At 39.7% G+C, this 13483-nt stretch overlaps 1 protein-coding gene across 3 annotated transcripts in view; it reads right to left on the reverse strand.

Moving 5' to 3' along the window:
- Window positions 1-13483, reverse strand: part of SYNE3 (spectrin repeat containing nuclear envelope family member 3) — a 122773-nt gene that overhangs the window by 20705 nt on the left and 88585 nt on the right. For all 3 annotated transcript variants that reach the window (XM_089522476.1, XM_089522475.1, XM_089522477.1), the window contains 3 exons: window positions 11600-11763; window positions 6828-6951; window positions 957-1109 (listed from right to left, as the gene is read on the reverse strand). In XM_089522476.1, coding sequence (XP_089378602.1) covers window positions 957-1109; window positions 6828-6951; window positions 11600-11763 — 441 coding nt within the window. The remainder of the gene's footprint in view (window positions 1-956; window positions 1110-6827; window positions 6952-11599; window positions 11764-13483) is intronic.

Below are 13483 nucleotides of genomic sequence, written 5' to 3' on the forward strand. Positions count from 1 at the left end.
CCGGATGATCTCTCCCAGCGGTTTCATGTAAATGTTAAATAGCATGGGAGACAGACACTAACACTTGGTCAATACATATTAAGGTGTAGGGTTGGGAAATGTCTTGGTCCTCTCCTGTGTGTGTGTGTGTGTGTGTGTGTGTGTGTGTAAAACGCAGAGATGGTTTGGTTTGCTGACAGATAATCAATAGTCAAATGCATGATAATAATCACAATCAAATACACAATAAGTAATGGAATAATAAGTAAAATGATCCATTTAGTTAAATTTAGATAAATATCACTAGTTGCTACCATAACTGATATCATATTAATTAAAGTCAATTTAAGTACAGATTCACTTCCACATAAATAAAAATTTAATAATAATCAAAACTGAATGGTGGTTATAGTTGATAATGTATGGGGATAATTTAAATTGATTTAACAATATTTGTAATGAGTTCATTTAATTAATTTCAGATACTTTAAAACAATTTTACATATATAGGTTTTTGTGGGGTTTTCGGGCTATGTTGCCATGTTCTAGAAGAGTTTCTTCCTGACGTTTCGCCAGCATCTGTGGCTGGCATCTTCAGAGAATGTTTCCCTGGAAAGGACTTGGCTATATATATTATGTGTCCTGGAAAGGCAGGAGTGATTTGCATGTATATTGTTTGTTGCTAATGGCAGGGTGTGAGGGTCTGCACAAGAGGATTAATGTCTGCTTGATTAGTGCTCATTTTACATAAAAAGTTTATGTCTATTAGCAACAAGAAAAAAATCTTTAAAAACAGAGAAACCAAAAAAAGGTCTCAAACACAACCAAATGCAACCTGAGAACTGGACAATCTGAAAAGACCCATTACAGTAGCTTCCTGTAGTTCTTCATATTGCAACAGAAAGAGATCAGAGTGTCTTAAGCAGATTTACCTTTAATGCACAACAAAGTATAATTAATGGTGGAGTGGAACAAACCTTTAGTTTGCTGTGCCTTGCCTTCAATTCTTCAGAACTGGAAAGTTTCATGGCAAGAATTTTGGACAATTTGGCATTTTCTCCTTGCAACCATATCTCAAAGTTTTTAATGAGCTGGATGTCATTTGAATCTTCCCCTTGGGATGTGTTCTTCTGGATTACAAAGAAAAAGGGACAAAATTACATAAATGAGGAGGAAAATAATAAAATTTACTTTCCCTTCTCCACTTAAGATCTAACTGATTCTGTGCAAGAGTTCACTGTAAAAGGTTCAACAAATCTGCATGTTCCAGATTTTATCTTTAGATTTTATATTTTTGGAGGCAGAAGAGAAAAGTTTGTCAGAGATTTTAAAGGACCACTCCTAGATACATACAAGATTACATTGCCAAAACAATGTAAAATAAAATGAAAGAATTAACTGATTATATCAGTCAATTAAAAATATTTTGGGCGAGTAACCCCCTGAGTAATTAGGTAGCAGGATTTTTTTTAAATCCCTGTTGTCAAGTATTTTGATAGTGCTTAGGAAATTGAATTTAGGATATTGAACATTCAGCATACTAAGATGTTCATTGACAGTATGCCACATAGCATTATAATTATTGCCACCACATTACTGCCTCTGAAGTTTCTATTCCATTCTCCCTTCCCTTTTATTTTCACAATCACCCTTTGAGGTAGGTTCAGTTGAACAAATGGTTAAGTGTCATCTGGTTAGTTCTGAGGCTGAGTAGAAATTTGAGCACTGTTCATTTAGCAATGTTGTTACTGTTAGAAATATTATAAATTGCCCTGAGTCCTAAGAGATAACAAAACATTAAGCAAAAGGCATGAGAAGATGAAATTATTTGAAAATCACTTGTAATGTCACTGTTTGCAGGTGGGACACAATAACACATATGTAACTGGTAATAGTGCAATACAATAAAACTGTAACAACAAATCAGAAGAATAAAAACCCCAGAGCAAGCAGCATAAACCAGTTTGAAAACTTTACAATGCCCGGCCAAGCAGGTTTTAGCCTGATGCCAGAATGATCACTGTGGACTTCATGGACTGGTTTTTGGACTAGGACACAGGAGATACAGGCTGAAGTCCCTGTCTTTCCTGAGCCATGAAATTCACTCAGCCTGGTGTACTTCACAGGGTTGTTGTGTGGGTGGAGTGGGAAAGAGGAGAACCCACTGGAGGAAAGACAGGATGAATGCAACTAATCTATCTATCTATCTATCTATCTATCTATCTATCTATCTATCTACACTTCTTCAATCATACAAACAATTTTGAATTATTTTTCTCCAATTCCACATTGGCCTGAGTTTCAATGTGGATGCAGTGAAGTCAGTTACAAAGTAGTCTCTTGCGACATTCTGATATCATGAGATATACATTTTCTACTATGTCCTACTATAGCAATCTTTCTTGCTATGAAATATGGAACCGACTCAGCCATTTTGTCCATATCTGCATTCCATTAACCTCCCCCTGAATAATTAGTGGACTGAAAATATATCATAAAATATTTCTATAAATCAAGAATAGGAGGTGCTTTAGGTGGGAAAATTCCATATTGCAGATTTTTGGAAGGTATGGATGAGATAGGTAAAGTCTGCTAAGATGTGAAGGGATATAAACTTGAAAGGTATTTCTCCCTAATTATGCTTTAAAACATCTTAGTATCACCAGAGTTGATTTTGGGTAGTCACATCAGATTGCGATAGTTTTATCTTCCCAGAATGCTTGGGCTATTGAATTATCCTGGGGCAACCATGAAAGATGGCAGGACCTACTTAGTGACTGTCTTTCCCCTTTCCCTCTTCGGAATGAATCCAGGGTATTCTGGTAAAACTAAAAAATGTCAAGAGTGACTGTTGGAATCAACTTTCCAACTATCTTTAAAATCTCACACACTTTCTTTTTCAAATCTGGAGATTTGTGGAAATTTAGTACAATCTTCAGCAATGAAATTAAACTCTGCTATTTTGAACTGGCCAAATTCAATAGGTATAGATATTCCCAACATTAAAAGAACACAGTTCTACCTGCTTGTCATATAAGTATTAAAGATAAGGAGCCTTACAGGGAAAAAAGGGTTGGCAATCTTAATTTAGCATCAGTCTAGCTGAATATATTCAAAGTGAAACTTTTAAGAACCCTGAGGCCTGGATGGATGCATCTGTCAGGTTTTGCTTCTGTCACATTCACATTTTGTCACTTTAAAATTCTCCAACCCAAATAGGAAGAATTTTGCAATTTGTTTTGGCAAATTTCTATCAAAAAGGAATTAAACTGTTTTTCACTAATCCCTCACTGTTGCTTGAGGAGCAGAAGTTATGAGTACACTCTAGTGGATGATAAATGGATGCTAACAGGGTCACAAAACCAGAATCCAACTGTGTCTTTATGATGCTTCATGAATTTGTTTCATAATAAATGAAAATTTTACTAAGTGGGCCGTATTTGGTTCTATTTCCCATTTGTTCTGAAAAGAATGAACCACTACCCTCACCTCTTTTAGAGAGGTGTTAGAAAGAGCATGAAGGATCTCAAATGGACAGAATTTTCAAAGTTCAAAATATTTCAGAGTTGCAAACAGACTTCACTTCCAAGATATTTGCTGCTTTGGTTGGATTTCAGTGTTACAGCCTACAGTTGCTGTGAAAATGGCCCCATGTTTCCTTTTAAACAGTTTGATAGCTGAATGAAGAGTTGTAAAACACAGAAAACACACTCGGAATTAAAAAGGGGCCCCAGCACAAGCAGTGTGGCCTTTGTGAAAAAAGGAGGGAGAAAAGGATCTGCTTTAAAATCAGGATTTAATTTAAGTCAGGGCTCACCAGGGTTGAAACCCAGCATTTCAGTGTCAAGGGGCAATCTTGCAACATGCTTAGTAATTGTAATAAAGCAGAATGTGTCTATTACTGTCTGTAGAGTATATTCCCACCCCTACTGAGCAGCCATTGCTTTTCCCAATGTGACTGGGAATGAAGGGCGAAACGTCCAGATCAGACAAAGTGATTTCAAAATAGGTTTCAGTTCCAGCACCTGCTTTTTAAAAAAGAACTATGGTAAGACACTGCATATAAATAAAAGAAAAGAAAAAGAAAAGCAGAGCTTGCAAAAATTACATTTTTGGGCTACAACTCACAGTATTCTCTAGCCAGCATGGCTACTGTTGTTATTGTTGTGTGCCTTCCAAGTCATTTCCGACTTATAGTGACCCTAAGATGACCCTATCATGGGGTTTTCTTGGCAAGATTTGTTCAGAGGAGGTTTGCTATTGCCTTCTCCTGGGAATGAGAGCATGTGACTTGCCCAAGAACACCTAGAAGGTTTCATAGCTGGGAATCGAATCCTAGTGTCCAAAGTTGTAGTCCAACACGCAAACCACTATACCATCCTAGCTCTCAGCATGGCTACTACAGCTCCCCCAAACCCACTCCAGGTCTTGTTGCAGCCACATTGCTTAGGGGATTCTGGGCTCTGCAATTCAACAAAAGGTAATATCTCCAAGTCCCTGTGTGATATTCTACCTGGAGGAAGTCACCTCTGATGAGGAAGGACAAAGGAGAACTCAGATAATAGACTCTAGTCAGAGCTAAATGTGTCTAGTAGCCCTGCGTTGGAGCCAGAGGAGGCTGGCAGTCCTGTCCTGAAAGTAGAGTGAGGATTATGCCATGTACACATGAAGAGCAGGAGTCAGAGACACTGCACCTTTCTGAACAATGGTGACTAAAGTGGCAGCAGCAAAAGCACAGAACCTGCTTTGATGGGCTTAAGAAAGAAAACAATGAAAAAATTAAGCCAACTGTGCTGATATACATTAGCTAAAAATTAGCATACCCAAAGCTGTCTCTGCTTCAAGACACCAGATCCACTGCCTCTGCTTGGCATTGTGTTACATTTCCTGGTCTCTCATTTCCTGACCTTTGGCTTGCTCATTGGGCTACTCTTTTCAGTGACTCTCTACTTGACTTAAGACTTTTCTTTGATTACTTTTCACACTCACACCCTGGACTGCACTGACCATGCTTCTTACAGACCCTCTGTATTTGACTCTGTTCTGGCTGGTGTCTCTTAAACCTCAGGTGCATCCTGAAACAGGCCATCTTGAGTAAGAACTTCATATTTATATTCAATATAGTTTAATAAAGAAGAGGGTGAGACTGGTATGTAAATAATACTTCACCACTGCTGATAGGACAGCATGCTGTACTGCATCCAAGGACAGCAGGAGGATTATAGAGGATGAAATGTAGGGCACCTGGCATGCACTACTTTGGAGGGAACAGCCAAGGGGCTCAGGGGGATGATGGGATGAGGCTGCTCCTGCTAAGCACTCATATATGCTAAACTCCATCAGGCCTAGCCTAAAGTAAGAAGACAAGCCCTCCCTCCAGTCCATCTGCCATGGTCCAGGCCTCAGAGGAAGAGAAGAACCACTGGACTTATTTCCCTTCCCCACTGCCATTTTCTTCTCCTTTTGTGCCATGCCTTTTTAGATTGTAAGCCTGATGGCAAGGAAATGTTTAACTGACTATCTGTAAGCTGTTCTGACAGCCTTTCTAGCTGAAGAGCGGGGTGTAAATACAATAAATAAATAAATAAATAAATTTCCTAATAGCTGCCTCATTCTACCTAGGCTAGGCCAAGTCCTGTAAACTACTCCACTCCATTACCATAAGAGGTAGTTGATGATTTCATTTGATTTGGTCTCTGATCTAGACTTTCCAGAAACTATAGATTCCTTCATAAATTTGTATTTCATCTTGAGATTTAAAAAAACAAAAAAACAAAAAAACAAAACAAAAATAAAAGTGGAAGAAACCAAAATATTGTATTTTCCATCTAAACAGAATTCAAAGACCTAGACATGTTAATCTGGAAAATCAGTATGTAAAGGGATCTTGTAGCACCTAATTGAAAGAGCTGGTACCATGAGCTATTGTAGACTTGAGTCTACCTCCTCAAAACATGTATCTGAGGAAGTAGGCTCAAAACCACAAAAGCTCATGCTACCAGATTCTTTCTTTCAGTTAGTTTCAAAGGTGCTACAGATTTCTTTGCCTTCTGTCAAAGCAGAGTACTTTCTTTTGAATGTTTCGCTTCGGGGACAGCTGTAGGTACTGAATTTCGCTTATGCACTGAGAATTTTGTCTGGTTCATTTCTGGTAAGAACATCTCAACAATAAAGATTTTCTTCATACATTCATCAGAAAGAATTTGAGATCTTGAAGGGAAATATGAATGTTGGAAATAGTGAAATGAAAGATTTGTCTATTCCTACTTGACACGATCAAAGAGCATTTGGGGGAAGGAAAGGCAATTTAGAAATATCCCAGTAGGAGGTTTAAAAAAGTCATTTCTAGGCCTGTTGTAAAAAAAAAGGCTTCTATTGGGCCTAAAACATCCCAGGGTAAGCCAAAACCATGATTAAAATATCCTCCATGCCCCCAGAGAGTTTTAATGGGATATTTGTTGCAAAATATTGATTTTTTTTCTACAGGAAGGGCGTAGCCCTCCACGATCTCTTGGAGTGCCCTAGCCCGCAACAGTAACTGCCCTGGCCATGGAAGAAAGATGGGCAAACTGTGGTGCTCCAGATGTTTAGCTGAATTACAAACGTCATCAACCCTAGCCAGGTGGGGAGATGCAGTCCAACGTCTGGAACATTTCAAGTTCTCCCAACCGCTGAACAAACACTGCTTGTTCCTTCATGACAGTTGGTAAATTCAGTTTTTGGAAACTCTTCCAGAAGGATTGAAATTATTTTCTGTGCCCATAAACCTTTCTGATCTCCATTTCTTCAGCAGCCCCTAGCTAGAATTGTAAGCTACTGAAAAATCATGACTCAAATGCTTTTCTCACCCAGGCTTGGTTTGGATCATCTGTAGAGTGAGTGACAAAACCCAGTGCTGGCACACTGTCCAGAAATGGTATCTTCTTGCCCACATCTAGTGTTGTTCTGTCTGGATGGACTTTCTGCAGGAGTCTAATATGGTCAAAATTAGAGAGGAAGATAAAAATCGGGCTTCTGAACAAAGCGCATACAACATTTGTAAATACACAGCTTCTGTACTTTGGTTCTAAGAAACCAAACAGATACAAGCAAAATAAGACAAAACAGAACAAAATCCTGAATTAAAAATGTGGAATGAGTTATAAATGCTACCAATAAAAACGCAGAGTTTTAGCAAAAGAACAGAAGAAAAGCCCTGTTGGACCGGACCAAAGGTCTACCCAATCCAGCATTCTGTGGTGAACTATATGCCTACAGGAGGTCCACACAAGGCCAAGTGTTTTCTCCAGCTGTTGTTCCCGTATGGTGTTCATACGGTCTCAGAACCTGGAGGGAATATATGGCAGACATGACTACTACAGTGGGTCTTCAGTATCTGCAGTAGCATAAGGATGGTTTTTTTGGTCATGTTTTTTGTTCTCCCAGGCCACTTTAGACCCAGGAAAGGTCTTTTTTGTAAGTGAGAGAAGTCACTTTTGTTCACTACATTTTAGAAAAAGCTTCATCCTGGGCCTAAAATGGTCCAGAGGGGCAAAATGTGGCAAAAGGCATTTGGGAACATTTTTCTTACCCTTGGGGGCACAAAAATGGCTCTGTGAATTGAATGCAACCTGTGGGTCACACTTTGCTGATGCCAGCGCTAAGGAAGGTTATAAATTTGGGGGTTGTTAAGCTTTAACAAAGGCAAACAAGGGAAGACATGACAGAGATGTATAAAATAATGCACAATGTGGAAAAAGTAGGAAGACATTTTTCTCCCCCTCTCATAGGACTAGAACCTAGAGTCATCCAGTGATGCTAAATGATGGAAGACTCTGGTGAGATAAAAGGAAGTAATAATTCTTCACACAGCACAGATTACTGAACATGCCCCTTTTAACTCGGTGCTCCTCACTCCTGGAACCTTCTTCCCCCGCGAACAAGAGCCATCACTTCTTTAACCAGCTTCAAAACGGAGTTGAAGACCATCCTGTTCAGGGCAGTGTTCCCAGGCATTGCATAATTGTCACTTGCTATTTGATGTTCTTTTGTTGCCTGTTTTATTGAATCATTTCCTATATTGCTATGTATTTTATATGTATTATCCTACTAGAGAGGCCCCTTCCCCACCACCACACCCTTTGTGTTGTGTCTTTTTAGATTGTAAGCCTGAGGGCAGGGAACCGTCCAATTAAAAAGATTGTATGTACAGCGCTGTGTAAATTTACAGCGCTTTATAAATAAAGGTTAATAATAATAATAAGATGCACTTATATCTGCAAACTTAGATGGTTTTAACTGGCTTTAAATTCATGGAGGATGCAGCCATCAGTGACTACTAGTCAAGATGGAAATGATCTCCAGCATCACAGGCAGAGTGCCTCCATATATCGGTTGCCAGACAGCATGAGAAACGGGAGGTCACGCTCATTTCCAACTGATGGGATTCTTATTTGCAACCATGTGCTCATGTGTGAACAGTGTCTGAACAAATAGCCTTTGGTCTGATTCAACATGGCTTTTCTTACCCTTTCTTGGTCCTGATATTCAAAATAATAAAATAATATTGAAAATAATTCCAAACTCAGTAATGCAGAATCTGGTATGAATTCCATCCTCCACAAATTCCTTTAACACAGATGACACTCATTCAACAGGTGGTACTTTGACAATTAATTCAGGCCTCCGGTGCCACTTTGGAAACTCATGCACAGGGAAAAAGAGAGGATTTTTGGGGGGTGGGTGGGGGGAGGCCGTATCTATTACGACATGAGAATTACCAGTTGAAACCTTTGCCTCATCTCATGGTTAGGCCAACTCCAATGAGGGTTGAGTTTTCCAAGCCACTGAACACAATATTCCAACCAACTGGCCACTGTGCTGGACTGGATAGTCTTTAGTCTGCTTCAACCCAGCTTCTCTTATATAACGGGACCTTGGTTTTCACTGGCATTTGGTTCCAGGATCCCTTGTGGGTACCAAAATCTGTAGATGCTCAGGTCCCATTAAAGACAACGTCATGGCAAAATAGAACCTTATACAGGGTGGCAAAATCAAGATTTGCTTTTGGAAATTTATGTATATACTCTAGTTAGGAACTGAACTGGATTTACCACTTAAGAAGACCAACAATCTGCTCTGCTGTCCACCAGGAAGCTGCCCTGCTGTCCTCTAGGAAGACCTCCTCAGCTGAGGGAGTGCCTGCCCCAAACCACTGGGACTCAGCTGCAGACACACTGAGACATGGCAAAGAGTGGCAAGCTTAAAAATGCTGCCCTGCTGTTCACCTTGCCCTTTTTCAGCTGGGCTACAGCTGGGCTTCGTATCTGGCCAGGAGGTGGGCAGAGAGGCACCAAGGTCTCCTATCCGCATCTTCTCCCCCCTCCTACACATCCAGCCAGTTTTACGTCAGTAGATGGAGGAGAGCGGCAGAGGACTCTAATGCCAGCTCCAATGTCCCTAGAACACCTGAGTTTTATTTTTTCAGATATGTAATTGATATTTGATAACTGACTGTTGTTTTGTTGCCAGGGGAGAGTTGGGGATGGTTGTTAGATTATTATGCAATGCTATTACTATTATTCTGCCATGTTATGCATTTCTTTTTGTATTTTGCATTCTTCATGATGTAATTTGGATTTTTTTTTGTGTTATTAATCTATTGTTATATTATTGTGCTGTAATTGGGGGGTATATATTTGTATTTTTTGTTGCCTGTACTTGTAATCCACCTTGATTCCTCAAGGAAAAGGCGGAATATAAATAAATTGTATTATTATTATTATTATTATTATTATTATTATTATTATTATTATTATTTCATTGCATCCTGTGTATTTATTAACCTTCAGCCATTCTGTGTGGCAAGGCAATTTGCTAAAGCTATTTGCTTGCACTAGAACCAAAATAAATGAAAGAAATTTACTCTGAAAGGAATCCACTTCAAATTCCATTTGAATTTGAAAATGGTGGAAATACAACCTAATAATAAAAATAATAACCTTGTATTGAAAGTCTTGGAATTCTGAACTCAGCATTCCAGAAGTTGGCATGAGTTCCATCCTGCTCAAGTCCTTTTAAACAAAGATGGTACCCATTTATTGGATTCTTACATACTAATTTTAGGATCCTGGTGCCACTCTGAAGTTTTGCATATAGGGAGAGAGGAGAGGGTCAGGCTCTATTGCTCCCCCAGGATTACCAACGGAGGTGGGGGCTTTTGTCTCCCTTCATGGTTGGGCCTACTCCAATGAGATTTCTTTGAGTTTTCCAAACCACTGAAGTACCATATTACAAGTCATACTCTGTAACACTAGTTCAGCAGCATAATGAGACAAAAAGGGCTGTAAAAGATACTGTGACAAGTTCCTGCCTGCAGATTTTCCCTGGATGTGGTCTTGCCATTTAAGGATCTTTCTTTAAATGGATTGTTGTTTTCAGGGGATTATTCTAACAGAGTTTGTAGCTGTGATTAGGAAATGGCTGCAACTCACAGCTGATTTCTTCATTGACGAAGAAACCTGACAAGTTTGGGTAGTAAGGATAATTCCCCCATCCTATTATTTTATTTGGAAAACAGCTTGATAGTTCAGAAGGATGAAAGTTTGGGCAAGAGAGAAACTGCCAGGAAAGTAAGTGAGGAAAGAATGCAAAAGGTTTAATTCTCACTACCTTCCAGAGATGAGATATTATTCACCCTCTTTTGCTACAGTGGCAGCTGCAGAGAGAAAGGCTCAGAAATAATGATTAACACCATATGGAGACATCCTAGAGGTGAAGGGGAAAAAGTGGGGAAAGGTTGATCATTCTCTGCTTTGTGAGAATGAAAATATATCTCCACTTGGAGGGGAAAAGACAGAGGATTTCTTTCAGACCTCTTTAATGCTCAAGAGAATGAAAGCTGCAGGATACTTTATTACTGGGATGTCTATAAACTGTTTTCTGCATTAAAAATATAAAATGCCTCATTTTATAGTTTGCTTTGAGCAACTGTTTTAAAAAGGAATCCCAGTTTGATACACAGGCTGTATCACCAGGTGGGAGTGGACAGTAAGGTTGTCAGGCCATAAACTGGAAAAACTGCATGTACCTTTCAAGATTCTGAGGAATGGGAGGCTTTTTAGGGACATACTTTGCTCCTCTTGCTCATTACACTTTCCCCAAAGTAATTCACTGTCATTACTCATCATGATATTTAAAAAGTAACCTGTTATATTACTTGATATGTACATTATTTGATACTGCTTTATTTTTCATTGTTTTTGCAGTGTGTGTGTGTGTGTGTGTGTGTGTGTGAGAGAGAGAGAGAGAGAGAGAGAGAGAGATAGCTCTCCAGATTGATAAAAAACTGTTTTAACTCTTAAAACAGTTTTTTTAAATTATTTTATATTTTAATGTTGTTTACTGTTTTTAAATTGTATTGTTTTAAATTGTTGTTTGCTGCCTTGAGAGAAAGGCCAGATAAAAGAAAACAACAACAACTAGCATAGAAGCAATTAGCTGTTGCTGCTTCCAGGCCTTTAGAGACAGCAGTAATACACATGGCTGTTCTCAACATGCTTTGCCTCTGTTCCTTCATCTGCCTTTTGCTGCAGGGCAAAAATGGAACAAGGTGTGATATGAAGCTGCATAACTCATTTACCTTAACATCATGTCTTCAAGAGACTCAAAAGATTCCATTAGCTTCTTCACTTCTGCCTGGACATTTGCAGCCCCTTCTGAAGAAGAATTCACTGCAACCAATTCTCCTTTGGCCTCAATAAATTGTAATTGGTTCTCTCTGTCTGGAAACTCCATTTGAAGTCTCTGAAAAGCAGAGGATGAAAACACATAGGATAGGTTCTAACGTCTGCAAATGTTTGTGAACAGATCCACAATTGTCTCTATTTGGTATTGTTATCTACAGTGAAGTGGGCAGCTCCGGTGGGTTTTTGCAGATGATACAAAACTGGGAGAGATAGCTAACATACTGGAAGATAGGAACAGAATTCAAAAAAGACATTGATAAATGAGAAAACTGAGCTGGAATTAACAAAATGAAATGTAGTACAGAGAAATACAAAATTCTACATTTGGGCCACAAAAAACAAATGCACAGGTATATGATGGGGGATATTTGGCTCAGCAGTATCCTGTGGCAAGGACCTTGGGATTATTGATCATAAACTAAGCATGAGCAAGCCTCATGATGCTGCAGAAAGAAGGCAAATGGCATCTTAGCCTGTATTAATAGAAACATCATTTCCATGTTAAGGGAAGTAATACCTTATATACTCATGTATAAGTCGACCTCATGTATAAGTCGAGGGCAGTTTTGGGACCAAAATCATGGATTCTGATATGACCTGTGGATAAGTCGAGGGTTAAACACTGGAGCATGTTACAAAAGATCTAAAGGGGGAAACAAAGCACCACTTCCCTCCCTATATCTCCCTCTCTAAACCTCTCCCAAGGGTCACAGTCTTGGCATGGAAAAGGGGAAACGGCGAGCACACACACATACACTCTTCCCCTTACCAAAAGCATCTCCAAGACTCATGGCTTGCAAAAGGGAGGACAGACCCCACTCTCTCTCTGCCTTACACCCCAAGATTCCTAAGGCCCATGGCTTGCAAAACGGGGTATAGACCTCTCTCTCTGCCCTTCACCCCCAGGATTTCCAGGCTCATGGCTTGCAAAATGGGGTACAAGCCTGGGCATACTCTGTGTGTTTGTGTCCCTTGCCTCAGCAGTTGCTTGTTAGCTCTGGCTGCACGGAAAGGCTGAGAGGGATAACAGACAGACAGACAGACACAAACACACACACACACACACACAGAGAGAGAGAGAGAGAGAGAGAGAGAGAGAGAGAGAGAGAGGAGAGCATGCCGAGGATTCAAATGGAGAGCTGTTACAAGGCTACAGAGGAAGGTGGGCACTTCTTCTTTCAGGAAATTTATAAGCATTAACTTATTGCCCCGTATATAAGTCTACTCATGATTTTGGAGTCCATCTTGGGGCATAAATTTCTCGACTTATAGTCAAGTATATACAGTAGTCCCATTATATTCTGTGCTGGTGAAGCATCTTCTGAAATACTGCATTCAGTTCTGAGTGCTTCATTTTAAGGAGGATATAAACAAGTTGGAGCGGATTCAGAGAAGGGCAATGAGGATAATAAGTGGTAAGGAGACCAAAACATATGAGGAGAGGTTGTGGGAAATGGGCTTGTTCAGTTTGGAGAAGAGAAGACTAAGATCACACTCTTTAAATGCCTCCAGGGCTGGCACAAAGAGACGAGTGCAGGTTTGTTCTCTGCTGCCCCAGATCTAATAGTTTTAAATTATAGGAGAGTAAATTTCAACTGAACATTAGAAGGAACTTCTTGACAGTGAAAGCAGTTCAGTAATGGAAGCAACTGCCCAGAGAGGTGGTGGATTCCCCTTCTCTGGACATATTCAAAAAGAGGCTGGACAGCTACCTGCTGGGGATGCTCTAGCTGAAGATCCTGCACTGAGCAGAGGATTGGAGCTGATGGCCCATAAGG

The sequence above is a fragment of the Sceloporus occidentalis genome, unplaced genomic scaffold, assembly GCF_023333645.1.
Source record: "Sceloporus occidentalis isolate IW3139 unplaced genomic scaffold, rSceOcc1.0.p SCAF_4, whole genome shotgun sequence".
NCBI classification, from domain to species: Eukaryota; Metazoa; Chordata; class Lepidosauria; order Squamata; family Phrynosomatidae; genus Sceloporus; species Sceloporus occidentalis.